We start from the raw sequence: 16,175 nt of genomic DNA on the forward strand, positions 1-16,175 counted from the left end.
ACCAGGACCCCAGAGGTCGGGGGACAGAAGGATCTTCCCCCATTGATACTGAAATCACCAGAATTCTAAAATGAGAGAAATGATTAGATTTGGAGAAGGTGACAATGAGCCAATCCTCAAGGATGTTGAGAGTGACTGGCGATCCCAGTCATTTCGTGAGGGTTCCCCCTTTCTGTGGACTTCCAGACTTCTCGCACCGCCACACGGACTTCTCATGATGTGAAAACTTCCTGCCTTTTTACAAAGGACCCTGTACTCTGGTTAAAAGTCCTTAGTCATGCCATCGGTCTGCCTAACTCTGCCTTTTATAGCTGCTGTTTCTTTTGTTTAAATGCTGTCGGCCACAGTGGCTCACTTCCCCAGCAGATGGTCATTTCCTGTTTATAGGCTGTCGGATTCGGTGCATTATTTTCAGAGTATTAGTTTACAGTCACTATTTTCCCTCCTTTCTGTTTAGGCCAAGAACCTTATCTGTCTCTTTGTCCCTGTAGCACTGTGAGAAAGCTCTTGGCAAGCTCTAGGACCAGACCTAGTACATAAAGTCCCTTTGGAAGTCAGGGATTATCAAGTAAATAGGGTGTGAATCTTCATTTTTCATCTCAGGAAATAGGATGCTTCTTTAGATGTACTTACGCCAGGTGCCACAGTTAATGACAAAAAGTTTAAATCACAACGGATCCCTTTCTCTGTGTGTTACAGAATGACTACTCTTAATCTTTGTATTTGTGGTGCCGAGAAGACTGAAGAGTACAGGACAGGAGTCACTAGCTGTGCTAACACATGGGCCCAAGCACCGAGATGACACAGTCACTTACTTCAACGGCTTGAAGAGAGAGCCTCAAGTCTCAGGTTTTCGTTTTCTCTCCCTCTTGGTTGGAGCCCTCTATTTTGTCTTGGGAATCAGGTTCACTGTTATGGGAAGGAGGCCTCAGAGCTACTGAGATCATCTCTGGAGTAAAGAAAACAGGAAATGTAAAGGTGACTAGAGTACAACGAAACAAATACCTTCTTTTTCCTTCTCTACTAACTCATTATTTAAACATCATTTGATGTTAGTATACTTAGCTTTATTTTTTTAGAGTCTTTTTTTTTTAATCTCATTTAAGTGGCTGTTTTGATTTCTCAACCAAATTTGATTTCTCAAACCAAAATCTTTTGGTTTCTTGTATATTTATGAAGTTTGTAGTTAAATGGGATATCAGTATAAATAACCTTTATTAATTATGTTTTTAATTCATAGTTTAGGTGACATTTTCTTTTGGCATATTATTAAGTTAATATCAATGTATAAAGTATCTAGTGACAAAATACTCATTTTAATTTTTTTCAGAAACTATGAGTGGAGGATCTCAAGTCCACATTTTTTGGGGTGCGCCAGTTGGTCCATTGAACATGACCATATCACCAGAACCACCTTCTTTAAGGTCTACTGAGAACCGCTGGAAAAAAATTCAGCTTTTATACAACCAACATTCTTTACATCTGAGGAATGAAAACTGCATACATGGAACTCTTGAAGACCATCCAGTCCTAGAAGCCAAGGGTCCTCCCCATCTTCCTAATGCTCGTTTTTTAACAGACTCTACTAGTGAACCTGTTCATGTGAACGAAGACTCTCTACCCTGTATGTCTGAAACACAGCCTGTAAAATCCCAGGAGGGTTCCCCTTTAGGGATGAGAGAGAAAACCAGCCCCGATGTGCAAATATGCAGATTTAAGGGCAAAGTTCAGCATTTAACTGACGAAGAAAAGTTTCCAAAGCTTCTCAGCGAAAATAAGAAAATTACAGATGAAGAGCATAAAGATCAGGCAAATACATGCGGTCGGAACTTCCGGAAAAACTTCTTTCAGTTAGACCATAAGTGTGTACTAGATCTGGTCAGTAGTGCGGGACAGATTAGTACACGGCCGGGAGCGAAGGAAGCCAAGTGTGTGCCCACAGAAGGCTGGCATCATGAGGCACTCAGCCAGGGTCTGGAGATCTTTTCCTCGGACCCAGAAGATAAGCCAGGGTCTGAAGCTGTTGGAAAGGTCTCTACTGACACTGAATTTCTTAGTATAATGACCTCCAGCCAGGTGGCTTTTTTCTCTCAAAGGAAGTCTAAAGGACACAATATTACAAATAAAGGGCCTGTAAACATGGAGAGCAAACCAAAGGCAAGCCATAGGGAAGTAAGAATGCTTGAAGATGATCTGACTCGGCCCAATGAGGACTTCGCAGGAGGATGTGAAAGTGAACAAAACCAAGCGCATTCCCTGGAACTCTTCAGTCCTATTTGTCCTGAAACAAAAAGTAGCGGCACTCCCATGAAATCTGATAAAGGTCTTGAGGAAGATAAAGGATCTCAAGCACTTTTCAATTTTGAAGATAAACTGCTGCCCAGTGCTGTACGTATTGAGTCATACAGCTCAGGAATGCTGTGTTCCCAGCAAAACGGCTTCCACAAAAGTCCCATTAAAGGAAGTTGGACCTTTCCAAAGCTCAAAGAAGACAAGCTGACCCATTCCAGAGCTCTGTCTGAAGTCCTCCCACCATTCAAGAAAATTAAGTTGGTCTCTGATGCCGGAGATCCCACTGCAGCCATGGACCAGAGGAATGTGTCTACACTTAAGGGGATTAAAAAAACATCATTAATAAAAAATTGTGATTCTAAAAGCCAGAAGTATAATTGTTTAGTCCTGGTATTATCTCCATGTCATGTGAAAGAAATAAGTATAAAGTCTGGACCAAATTCTGGCTCTAAAGTGCCTTTAGGAATAATTGTGGTAACGGACCAGTCAAGAATTCAGAAGAAGGTCTCTCTGTGGAGGGCTGCGGCATTTTGGGCACTTACAGTGTTTCCTGGAGATATAATTCTGCTCACAGGTAAGGTCACTTTTGGGTAGCTGTAGGCTTCCCCCAGCTCCCACTTTAGGCCTTATTACCGTTTTCCCGCTTTGGGAGGCAGCATGATCAATCCCTTTCCAGTACCCTTACCATCCCCTGGTATCCCATGTCCCTGCCATTTCTGGGCCTTTACTCTAGACCTTCTTAGTTCTTGCCCTCTTTTCTGCTCACCTTGAAGAAGCCTTCCCTGGTTGCTCCTCCCCTTCATTCACTACGTGAGCATTCAGGTCATATCATCAGGTTCTTTCTTTGTTTCCTTATGGCTTTGTCTACATATGTCTTATTTTTAAGTGTTTTCTTATAATGAAAGGAAAGCATTTCTACTATGTAAGCCCTAATAATGCTGTGCACATCACCTTCTCATTGAGGGGACAGAGAGAGAATTTCTATTGTGTTTTTAATTATTAAAATTATACTATCATTTGGGAATATGAGAAGGAAAAACTGCTGGTATTAAACCAACCTCACACCACCACCAGTAGGGGTTTGGAGTGTTACCTTCCGTCTGCTCCTAATAACATGTATACATACATATGTAATAGTTGATATTTATTGGGAACTTACTTTGTGTCCAACCGTTTTATTTATGTATTTATTTTTAAAAAAGATTTTATTTATTTATTTGACACAGACCGTGAGAAGGGGAACACAAGCAGGGGGAGTGGGAGAGGGAGAAGCAGGCTTTCCGCCGAGCAAGGAGCCCGACACGGCGCTCAATCGCAGGCCCCTGAGATCACAACCTGAGCTGAAGGCAGACGCCTAATGACTGAACCATCCAGGCACCTCCACAACCCTGTTTTAAACTTTATGTGTGTATCAATTCATTACAACAACTATATGAAGAAGGTACTGATTATTAGCCGCATTTTTCACTTTGAGGAAATGGAGCCCCAGGAAAGTTGTGTATCTAGTTTCACACATCTAGGAAGTGGCAAAGCCAGGATTTCACCTAAGCTCCAGAACCTATACTCTTACTATAGAGTTGTAATCATAAAGAACATTGGGTTTTTATCCTGCTGCTTTCTGACATAAGACATCTAACATTTTTTTTTTACATGTTCTTAATTAATTGAAAATACAATGTATTAGAGCAGAGATACCAATCATCTTAAGGATGAATCCCAGAGTGGGAGGAAGCGGATTAAGTTCAATAATCTATCTAGAGAAAGAATGTGGTAGAGAAGCAGAGTGGGGTGAGCCTCAGAAGCTTGGGAAAAGACAACATCAAGGCAGTCCTTGGTGGTTCCTACCAAGTGGTTTGCTGGGAGAACGAGAGCCTTGCCTATTAGACCGTAGGTGCACAGGTAAGACTGTCAGGTGCACCGTCTCATGAAGAGAGATGTGGGATTGCAACCGACAAGGTGAGCGTGGTCCCTGCCCACTCGCAATGCCATCTTATTTGTTGGTAAGTCAATTAATCTAGCTCCCCTATTCTGATTCAGTGCTCACCAAGCCAGCCCTTTGCTTACCATTTGCTTCTCCAGCTATAAACCCGCCTGCCTCCATGAGAGTGAGCTGCTAATGCAGTTTCTGTGGCAATTAATACCCCATTGTAAATTTTAAAATGGTGGTGTGCTTTCTGTTTGTCTCATTAACTTGTTTAACGGGAGCTTATGTTGCAGAGCTGAAATCTATTTTTGGGTTCCCGACAAAATCAGATTCCCAGACTATCAGGAGACAACTGGGCCCTGGACCATGGTCATGTTTCCAAGGCAATTCCCATCACTGGGTGAGCCTCACAGGAGGACATTTCCTGGCAGATGGAAACTCAAGCCTGCCATCCCTGTGTTTTTCCCTGGTGTCCGTACAGTTAGGTAACCTTCTTTCAAGTGCCTTGACTGGTTTCCCTAGCCATTTTCCTCTTATGGGATATTTAGATTATTTCTATGAGCACCTTTTAAAGAAATCAGGTTTTCTTCTTTCTGTTTTGCCTTACTTCCTTAGCAAAAAAAGTATTCTAGTTCACCAATTTCTTCATGGGTTTCTTTTGTTTGTGTGGACAGATGGAAACTTCATGGAAAAAAGAGAAATCCATACTTCCCCCTTTTCCTGATTAAGTACTGAAATTATACATACATAGAAATTTGTGGATAAAATCCCATTTTAATTAACAGTATCGAATTGTACATCATTATACCTCCATGTTGGATATCTAGTATTTGCTGACGTATAACCCCAAACTGAACTTATTTCTGCAGCAGATGTATCCCAGCTCACACTGTGTTCAGTGACACAGCGGACGTTTTGCCGTTATAGTTGTAGCACTAGGCATGAAGAGGTGCTGTAAGTAAGATCCGTCTAAGGGAGACTATGGGCCAGAGTTCAAAGATGACCTCACACGGAGCTGTGGAAAACCATAGGTTTTCAGAACAAACAAGAGAGGCTCTAGGGCGTATCAGTAAGAGCAAATCAGGAGAGCCAGGAGGCAAGGGCTGAGCGGTGAATTCCACTCCACCCTATCACTCCTGATTAGCAAGTCCCTAACCCAACCTAGGTTTTTGTTTCCCAAAGCCTCTCCTTGAACTTTCTGACACGTTTCTTTCTGAAGAGCAGGCATCCTGATGGTCAGATTATGAGAAGTCTAGAATGCGGTGCTAGCTGTTGCTGGCCAGGCAGTGGGCAGCTGCTGAGTTCTTTCTAAACCAGTCAACAGATCACATTAATGTTCTTGAGAAATTGCTCATTAGCACTGGGGGCATGGATTGGAGGTGGGAAGGGGACCTGCTAGGAGAGAGAGGAATGTATGATATAAAACGGTCCTGGCAGGGCCATGGGGAGACTCAAGAGGCAGAATCAACAGGTCGGGGTTTGGAAACAAGGGTGGGGAGGGAGAGGTAGATGCTCAGGTTGATTTCATGTTTGAATTTACCTGGTGGGTTCCAGAGTGCCCACAAGTGAGATGCGTCATATGAGAAGAAGAGCAGGTTTGAGCATTGCTGAGTTTGGGGGTGGGGGGCGGTAGAATATCCAGGCAGGGATGTCCTTTTGGCAGTTGTGGGTAATGGGGTAAATGGTTTTGAAGATGGAGAGAGGGTCTGGGTGTCAGTTTGTAAGTACTTGGAAGGTGTGCCTCCTTGTTTTTCCTTCTTAATTATTATCTCAAAAACTTGCTGCTATTAGGTTATCTTTATACCTCTAGCGTTTTATGCACTGATCATATCTTGCCTGGGGTTGATATATCTCTGTCTCTAACGAACAGTTTTTGCTCTACTTGGAATTGTTTCTGCCTGTTGGTATAATTAGTTCTACTCCAATTCTTCTCTAGACATCTTAGATCATAGATGACCTATGATCTACATCCCATTGGAAAGTGTTCCTTACCTCCCAGATCCTTCACTTTTAACATCTGGAGATGAAGATTGCTTTTAATTAAAGAAAACTTTAATTAAAAAATAATTAAATTCCTTTGAGAATGTCTATATTCATAGGTATTTACAGCAGAAGGAGTAAATGCATACTAAATATTATTTGCTCTCCTAGGCACTACTGCTTTGGAACCATTACTTTCCTTCCTGGCTCAAATGATTTCCTTTTAATTTCTCAAAATAGACGTTAGAGCATTTCTTTTATGTAAACAAAAGCCATTAAACCATTCATTGTGGAGCAGTGAGCTTCCACACTGATACTGTTCAGATATACAGAAGCAATTTTGTTAGTGCTATTTTATTATTTTGTGTCTTTAGGCAGATCATTTGACCCACCCGAACTTCAGCTGAACTTGAGTTGCCTGACATGTGAGAGACATGCATAATATTTTGCTATGATTGTTAAGTTAATTACAGGGTGAAGGAATGTATGGCATGATCAGAGGAACTTCTTTTTCTCCTTTCTAGATGTTACCGTTCATGAAAATCATTGGATTGGTGAGACAGTACTACAATCAACATTTACCAGTCAGTTACTAAATCTTGGAAGTTACTCCTCTGTCCAGTCTGAAGAGTGTAAGACATTTTATATATAATAACTTCTTAGTATTTAAAGTATATACACTATTTTCTATATTAGAAAAAGGAGCTAAAATGTTACTCATTTGTCCAGTCTCAAGAGTGTAAGACATTAATAATTAATAATTTCTTAGTATTAGAAGTATATACACTTTTCTATATTAGAAAAAGAAGTTAAAATAGTTATTTTATGAAATGTTTTCTTTTCTTTCTTTTTCAAGATTTTATTTATTTATTTTTTAAATCTTTTTTTGTTTTTTTTAAGATTTATTTATTTATTTGACAGACAGAGATCACAAGTAGGCAGAGAGGCAGGCAGAGAGAGAGGGGAGGAAGCAGACTCCCTGCAGAGCAGAGAGCCCGATGCAGGGCTCGATCCTAGGACCCTGGGATCATGACCTGAGCCGAAGGCAGAGGCTTTAACCCACTGGCCACCCAGGCGCCCCGAAAGATTTTATTTATTTATTTGACAGACAGAGATCACAAGTAGGCAGAGAGGAAGGGAAGCAGGCTCCCTGCTGAGCAGAGAGCCCGATGTGGGGCTCGATCCCAGGGTCCTGGGATCATGACCCAAGCCGAAGGCAGAGGTTTTAACCCACTGAGCCACCCAGGCACCCCTGAAATGTTTTCTAAACAGGTTAGTTGAACAGTGTTGGTTTATTTTCTTCAGTAAGAATGAAACTAGAATTTATAAAAATAAACATGTACATTGCAAATCATAACTCTTTTAAGAAATATTAGGGTTCAGATTCCATTTTCTTACTTTTCTTAGAGTCCACATAGTAGTGATTTTTAACCTTTTAAGGAGTCATAGCTCTCTTTGAGAAGCTATGGCCCATTTCTCCAGAAAAATGGACTTAGGTAGATAGAAACAATATTTTTTTAAAAAGATTTTATTTATTTATTTGACAGAGAGAGATCACAAGGAGGCAGAGAGGCAGGCAGAGAGAGAGGGGGAAGCAGGCTCCCCGCTGAGCAGAGAGCCCATTGTGGGGCTCCATCCTGGGACCCTGGGATCATGACCCGAGCCAAAGGCAGAGGCTTTAACCCACTGAGACACCCAGGCACCCCTAGAAACAACATTTTTCAAATAATTCCAAATGGTTCGATGGACCTCTGAAGTTCTTTTGTGGGATTCCCCAATCTCTGGTTACGAAACCTTAAGGTACTGAGAAAAGCATGGGCCTTCCAGTCAGACGGTTGTAGTTTGAATCCTGGTTCTTCAGTCCACCACTGCTAGGAAAGACTACCTTCCTTCTCTGACATCCATTTTTCTCTTCTTTAAAGCGAGCTATTCAGTGAAGAGCCCAGCAGTTATCCATTTCTCCAAGAAGTTAAAAAGGAAAACAAAGTAAGAGAGACAGTATAAACTGGTGATTATTGTCTCTGGAGTCAAATAGAGCAGGATTTGAATCTTGGCCCTACCATTTCCACCGTCTGTGTCTTTCAGCAAGTTACTTAACCTCATTGTACCCCTGCTTCCTCTTGTGTGAAATGGAAATTTAAAAATATATATAGCTTAAAGAGTTGCTGTGAAGATTAAATGAGAGAATGAATAGGAGGGGGGCGCCTGGGTGGCTCAGTGGGTTAAGCCTCTGCCTTCGGCTCGGGTCATGATCTCAGGGTTCTGGGATCGAGTTCCGCATGGGGCTCTGCTCAGCAGGGAGCCTGTTTCCTCCTCTCTTTCCACCTGCCTCTCTGCCTCATTGTGATTTCTCTCTCTGTATGTCAAATAAATAAAATCTTTAAAAAAAATGAATATGAGGTATTGTACCTACAAGTAGTATATAATAATATAGTAGTATCAATGGGAGAAGTAATAAGCAAAATATATTTGTTAGAAAATTAAAACAGTGTCATAGAAAAATAGCTGTATATAAAATAGCTATATATATATAAAATACACTGATTATATAAGAGATTAACTGGAATGACAAGTTGTATATGGCATATATGGAAGATACAGCATGGAATTCCAACCCGTGAATAATAAGAATTCTCAAAGAAAGGCAGGGTAAGCAGAAGAGAACAACAACTATGGTGTTTGAGAAGGGTGAGAATTCCCCATATCCTAGGAAAGCTAGTCAGTGGGAAATCAGCTCTGACATAGTCTCATAAAATAACTAAAATTGGTGTGCCTGGGTGGCTCAGTGGGTTAAAGCCTCTGCCTTCGGCTCAGGTCATGATCCCAGGGTCCTGGGATAGAGGCCCGCATCGGGCTCTCCACTCAGCAGGGAGCCTGCTTCCCTTCCTCTCTCTTTCTGCCTGCCTCTCTGCCTACTTGTGATCTCTGTCTGTCAAATAAATAAATAAATAACCTTAAAAAATAACTAAAATTGAGCTCTTCATCTGCCCAGTTTATACATATTAAGTGGTGACATTGTTTGAGGCAGTGAACACTGGGGGTCCACCTGGTGCTGGCCTTCATGGCGCTCATGTTCATGTGTGGAGGACAGACAAGGAAGAAACTAAAGAGACATGCAAATATAATATTTGCAGATGATAATGAATGCTAAGAAGTAGCAAAGGGCAGGATGGAGAATACCATAGATCTGGTTGGGAAGGGCTGAGCATGGAACAGAATCAGGGAATTAGGAGGTAATTAGAATAGTTGAGGTTGAGAGATAATGGGTGATCAGTGGAAATAATGAGAAATGGATGGATATGAGCTATAGCTTAGACCAGTTTCTGTAGAAGAAATGGAGGAAATTATTAAGGAACTACCATACAAAAAAGCTGCCAGGCCCAGACAGTTACACAGGAGAACTCTGTCAAACCTTCAGAGACTAGATAGTTCCAGTGCTCTAAAAATTATTCCAGAGTATTGAAGAAAGAAACTTCCTAATTCCTTTTATTAAGGAAATATAACACTGACACCTAAACCAAATGAAGTCATTACAAATAAAAATATAGACCAGTATTATCCATGAGTATTCATGCATGAAGTCTAAACAAAATATTAGTAAATAAAATCTGACACTTCATTAAAGAAATAATGATCAAGTGAGACTTTTTCCAGAAATTGAAAAGTATGTTCAATATTAGAATATCCATGAATTTTGTATACCATACCATAAAGAAAAAATTATATATTTATTTCCATAGAGGTTGAGAAATGCTTTGACAAAATTTAACAATCATTTCCCATAAAAAGCACTCCAGGAAATGGAAATTGAAGGATACTTTCTCTTTCAGTATCAATAAATATAGTGTCAATACAGTGTTACAATTACAATGCAATTGGCACTGTGTCAATAAAGTTAGATGTATTTAGTCCTAATACCAGCATCATATTTAATGGAGAAACACCAGAGGTATTTCCACTAAAATCAGGAACAAGGTAAGGGTGTCCACTATCTCTGCTACTCGTCGTCACTATACTAGAGTTATCAAGCAGTGCAGCTAGACAAGAAGAGGTATCTGAGTGGGTGAAAAAGAGTAAAAACTATATGTACAAATGCTTTGATAATGTATCTGAAAAACTTCAGGGAATCAAAGATAAACTAAATTCAAACAATAAAAGAATTCAGTGGCGTTAACAGACGATGAAAGTTAATGTTAAAAGAGTCAGTAGCCTTTGTATACACAAACACTAAGCGGAGGGCATGAGGGGAGGGAAGAGCTCATCGGCAAAACCAGTAAAGAAGGTACTTCGGAATAAAATTAACAAGAAATTTGCAAAACCTGTGTGAGGAAAAAATTGTAACTACTCCAGAAAGAAAAAAGGACGTGAAGAAATGGAAACACAGCATTCCCTATTCATGGATAAGATGACTTAACATTATAATGGTATCAGTTCTGCATCATTTAATTCATAAACTCAGTGCTGTCTCAATAAAAATATTAAGAAGCTGTGCTCTGGCATTCCCAACTTGATACTAACATTCATATGGAAAAACAGAGATGCAAGAATAGCTAGGAAAACCCTGAAAAAGAAGAAGTATGGTAACCATGCTTACCAGACAGGCTTTAAACTGTAAAGCCTCTATAATTAAAACCATGTGATGCTGGTGCGTAAATAGACAAGTGAACCAGGGGAATAGAACAGAATGATCACAATCAGACCCATACACATATAATTTAGTATATGACAAAGATGTTATCTGAGGTCACTGAGGTGGAGGCTAACTTTTTAATAAATGGTGAGGCAACTAGGTAGTCATTTAGAATAAACACAGAATTAGAACAATATCTCACATGAAATAGAAGGATATACTCCAAAGGGATTAAGAATCTAAATATAAAAAATAAAACCATTAACTGCTAGATGGAAACTTGGGTGAATTTCTTTATCATCTTGGTATAGAGAAAACTTTCCTACTATTCAGAATCCAGAAATAGCAAATGGAAAGGAAAAAGGACAATAAATATGACTATTAAAAAATAAAATTTTGCATGACCAGTAGTGTCATAAACAAAGTTAGAAGAGGAGCACCTGGGTGGCTTGGTGGGTTAATCCTCTGCCTTTGGCTCAGGTCATGATCTCAGGGTCCTGGAATTGAGCCCTGCTTTGGGCTCTCTGCTTACCAGGGAGCCTGCTTCTCCCTCTCTTCCTCTCTGCCTGCCTCTCTGCCTACTTGTGATCTCTGCCTGTCAAATAAAAAATAAATAAAATCTTAAAAACAAAAAAACAAACTCAAAAGACAACTGGAAAACTTGGACAGAATATTTGCAACATATACCTTAGACAAAAGGCTGATATTCCTAATACAGAGAGAACTCCTACAATTGAGTGACAAAGGACCTGATAGGAAAATGGAAAAAAGACACGAGACATTCAAATGACAGCTACACAGATATATCATTTCCTGCTATCCAACTGGCAAAATTAAAAAAACATGACAGAATGTGCTGTTGATGAGGCTGCAGGGAAACAGGCCCTCTTGTACATTGCTAGCAGGCATGAGAATTTCCACACTTCTTCTGGCGGGGTATAGCGATCCCTAACAAAATTACTTAGTACTCAGCTTTCTGCCCAGGAAGCCTACTTACAGGAATCTGTCTTGAAGCTACAACTACAACACTGTGAGAATACGTATGCACAAGGTTATTCAAGGCAATGCGTATAATTGCAAGACCCTGGGAAAAATCAGAATGCCCCAGTATAGCAGAATGATTGAGCAAATTGTGGTACCTTTCCACAGTGAAATACTATGCAGCCATGAAAAAGAAAGAAAAAGAGTTCTGTGAACTGATTTCTGGGACATACTGTTACATGGAAAACACAAAGCTCAACAAAGTATATGTAGTATGCTAACTTTTGTATAAGAAAGGGAGGAATAAAATATATGTGTATCTCCTCATTTGCAAAAAAAAAAAAATACAGGAAAGAAAAAACAGAAACTAAAGAGATGAGTTACCTACAGAGGGGGGTGGGAAAAGGAGCAGAAAGAAGGAGGGAATGGAAATAGCATATCATGGAGGAGGAGGAAGTAGCACTTCTCTGCATGGATCTTTTTGTGTAGCCTTGACTCACTGAATCACACTGATGCTTCCCATACCCACAGTAAGCCATCAAAACCAGATAAAATGCAGTGGAGGGGGAAGCCCAAAAGGAATACCAACATTAACAACTGAACCTAACCGTACTACAAATGAATAAAATAACTGCACAGGAGGGTGGGAAAGAAAAGATCAAATCTCAGTAACTGTGGAAAACAGTGAATGGACTGGATTCTGCAAGGCCAAGGGCAAAAGGACATCATGGGTGCTGCAGTCTGATTAGTAGAAGTGCTTCTCAGAGGGGTGGGGGTTACCAACAGCCTGGAGACTGGAAGTGACAAAAAGAAAAGTGAGTTTCCATTTTGGGAATTTCTTTAAAAGATGTTAAGTATAATCTTTTATTATGAGTATTTGAAGTCACCACATCCTTGGAGAGCATATTTCCATGGAGCTGAATGGGTTGTAAGTAAAACTCACCTTATTTAATAGATGTTAATATAAGAGAAGAGTAGGGAATGTTTTGAAATCATGAAAATAACATGGTATGCAAATATTTCACAAGGGATTGGGGAGATAACTGTTGTAGGTAGAGTTGGCTTTAGGACTGATTTGTATTCAAGTAAGGCTGATCTGTTTGAGTCATTTCAGAAAAACCTTAGGAACTAATTCTAGTGAAGGGGAAGCTCCAGGTTTTTGTAGGACAGAGAGAAAAACCTTGAACTAGTTAGAGAACCTTTAAAGCTTACTTCAAATTCCTTCTTCTTATACTTATATAAGAATTTATATTGTCATTTTTCACAGGATGGTAGCTAATATATATTCTAAGTCTTTTTTATTTGATTTAGGGGAATGGTGATCAGTTGATACTTTGAGAATATTGTAGTTGTTTTTCTTCAGAAAGAATAAATCAGTTTGGTTAGGTTTTTGTTTTTGTTTTTATAAGTACTTACAGCTCATGAGACCATTCTTCTGATCAATCTATTGTGCTTTGGAGAAGACTTCTGTTCTTTCCTCATTGTACATATGGCAGGACATAGATTTATCTGAAATATTATTAAATTGAAATGATTAAGGATATAAATCAAAGGTTAATACAATGTTTTCATTGTATTATGTAATATGTAGATTATATTCATTGAAATTTAAGTAATCCCATGTTTCTGTATTAAAAATCAGGGAAAGTAAATACTTGGATATCAGGGATCTTTGTATTTTCCCCGAAAAGCTCCACATTAAGACAAAGAATGAAGCCCAGGGAGGTTATGTATGAGTTCTCAGAACTCATTGTTGACAGAGTCAGAATTTGAACCTGTTTGAATTTTGATTCCACATGTGCCGGAAATATTGTGGAAGAGGGATCAGGACGTCTGGTGAATGAATTGGAGCCCTGGATGGAGCTACTTGGAGTTGGATTTTGCTGTAATCTAATGGGGGGTCTTATCTCTTCCTCTCTTGCTCTCATTTCTCTTTCATGTCTTCTGTTCTTTTCTCTTATGTTCCTTGTCTTTGTTAGTGATATCATTGTCGCTTCATAAAAGTCATTGAGAAACTGAGTCATCTAACTAGAATGGACTTCAGGTATCAGGTTCTAAAAACCTTAAAACATTTGTTTTAATCCATGCACTCATCTGTGCAAGGAAACTGGATGCCATCTTTCATCTTTTCTGTGAGCTCTCCATCTCATTGTTTCTTGGATTCCACCTCCTGAACTGTTCACAGATCTGTCACCCCTCATCCCCTTATGCAGTCTTGCCTGGTTCCCAGCGCTCATCGTCTCGCCCCGGATGGCTACTGGCCTCCTAAGTGTCCTTCCTACTCTCTCTTCCGTGAAAATGGATTCCTCCACATTAAAGGGTCCATGAACTTGGCTGCGAAGGCATTACATCTTTACTTTCTCTGAAGCTAACTGAAAACGAGCACTTGCTTCCATTATGCGTGAGGCAGCAATCCGCAGAGATATTAGCAATACTTGGAGCTTGGTCACCAGTGGAAGGCACGCGCACTTTCATATCACGTATTATAGTTGTTGACAATGACATGAACATCATTTATGCCCCTCACTACTTTGAAATTACAGTAGTTGTTACATATGCATTATGTATTGTTATTTAATGTACTAATGAGGCACTTTAAAAATATTTAAAAATATTGGATTATTATATTTCTATATAGTCGGTTTTGCAATCTTACTTTATGCATTGAAAAGTACTATTTTGTAATGAAAATGCTCTAAAATTAGATAATGATAGTAGTTGTACAACATTGTAAAATACTAAAAAAACACTGAATCATAGGCTTTTTTTTGGAATCATACACTTCATTTTTTTCTAATTCTTTTTGATTTTTTTTTTTTTAAAGTAGGCTCTGCACCCAACATGGGGCTTAAACTCACAACCTTGAGTTTTAGAGGTGTGTGTGCTACCAACTGAGCAAGCTAGATGCCCCAAATTATACACTTTAAAAGGGTGAATTTTATGTATGTCAGTTACAGCTCAATAAAGTTATTTTACAAAGAGTATGATTCTGGTAATGGATTCACGTGTTTCGTCAGATTACCGGGAGCATCTGTAATATGTAAAGGAATACAGATCCCTTTCCCTTTATCTGGAAATACACCCCCTCCTCCATTTACTACCTAGAAAACTCTAGGACATTTTTCTAAAACCCAGCTCAAATATTCCTTCAATAAAGCCTCTTCCAACTTGCCTGGGCAGTTGTTTTCATGTGTTTTGGGGAAGGCTTACATGTATCTCCTATCCTAAGCCCACTGTTTGTTATTGACTATCTCAAGGTTGCTAATTCCTTTAGTGTGGGTATCATGACAAGATACGTCTTTGTATCCGTAGCACCTGGCATAGTGCCTGGCCTGTAGTGGACAGTCTCCTAATGAGAGAATGAATTATGAGGCTTTAGTGTAGCATCAGAAATACACAAAGATGAAAATGTTAATGGGAGAAGGAAAGAAGAATCATTGTTTTTTCCTCCTGAAATCAGCAAACAGACCCAACAATCCACTATATATTCAAATATGCTTCCCTTATTTTAGGGAAATTAAAATTTAATCAGCAAACTTCATCCTTCTGTCCATTTAAAATGTGTGCATTTTATTGTATGTAAGGTATATATCAAAAAATGAGAAAAAATTGAAACAAATAATTAAGAAACAGAGGAAAACGTTTAAATGACATAATGACCAAAGAACTAAACAACTGATCGAACAATCTTGAGAAATATTACAATGTAGCACATGCTCAAAGGCCACATGAGAGCTGGAGAGAAAAGCTTTCTGTGGGAAGGAGTCGCTGGGAACCTCTCTATGGTGGTGTTTTTTCTGGGTGGTATTTGCGTAGGTAGAGTCGATGAGAGCATTGCAGCCAGTGAGAGTGGTGAGGACAAAGGCTTGGCAGTGGGGAAGAGGAAGGCATGTTCAGGGAAAGAGGTGACTCTTAAGTATATTTCAGATGAGAAATGTAAGAGTCTTGAGGAAGAATGGCAGCAGCTGGCGTGGTCAGGGAAGGTGTGAGCAAATCAGACTGCAGGGATTAGAGAGGCACTGATTGGGTATAACAGGGTAATGGAGGAGTCAAAAGAAGTAAGCAAAACACTGGTCTTGGTTACTTGGTAGAAAAATGATATTATTATTATTATTTTTAAAAGATTTTATTTATTTATTTATTTGACAGACAAGGGATCACAAGTAGGCAGATAGGCAGGCAGAGAGAGAGGGGCAAGCAGGCTCCCTGATGAGTAGAGAGCCCAATGTGGGGCTCGATCCCAGGACCCTGAGATCATGACCTGAGCTGAAGGCAGAGGCTTAACCCACTGAGCCACCCAGGTACCCCGAAAAATGATATTGTTAACAAAATAGAGAAGGGAACAGGGCAAGTTGTTTTAGAGATGGT

The 16,175-nt window shown here is 39.6% G+C and overlaps 1 protein-coding gene and 1 long non-coding RNA gene across 9 annotated transcripts in view; one reads left to right on the forward strand and one right to left on the reverse strand.

Annotated features, from left to right (window-relative positions):
- Window positions 1-16,175, forward strand: part of SHLD2 (shieldin complex subunit 2) — an 88,316-nt gene that overhangs the window by 50,854 nt on the left and 21,287 nt on the right. Inside the window, exons 3-5 of one of the 2 annotated variants that reach the window (XM_032314010.1) lie at window positions 700-849; window positions 1,331-2,866; window positions 6,721-6,828. In XM_032314010.1, the coding sequence (XP_032169901.1) occupies window positions 1,336-2,866; window positions 6,721-6,828 (1,639 nt within the window). In that variant the 5' untranslated portion in view covers window positions 700-849; window positions 1,331-1,335. The other variant, XM_032314009.1, reaches the window with a different exon arrangement.
- LOC116573723 overlaps window positions 1-16,175 on the reverse strand; it is a 52,489-nt gene that overhangs the window by 35,157 nt on the left and 1,157 nt on the right. For all 7 annotated transcript variants that reach the window (XR_004278952.1, XR_004278951.1, XR_004278956.1 and 4 more), the window contains exons 2-3: window positions 13,224-13,316; window positions 816-949 (exon numbers count right to left, since the gene is read on the reverse strand). This is a non-coding gene — a long non-coding RNA (uncharacterized LOC116573723). The remainder of the gene's footprint in view (window positions 1-815; window positions 950-13,223; window positions 13,317-16,175) is intronic.

This window comes from Mustela erminea, chromosome 14, assembly GCF_009829155.1.
Source record: "Mustela erminea isolate mMusErm1 chromosome 14, mMusErm1.Pri, whole genome shotgun sequence".
In the NCBI taxonomy this organism is placed as follows: domain Eukaryota; kingdom Metazoa; phylum Chordata; class Mammalia; order Carnivora; family Mustelidae; genus Mustela; species Mustela erminea.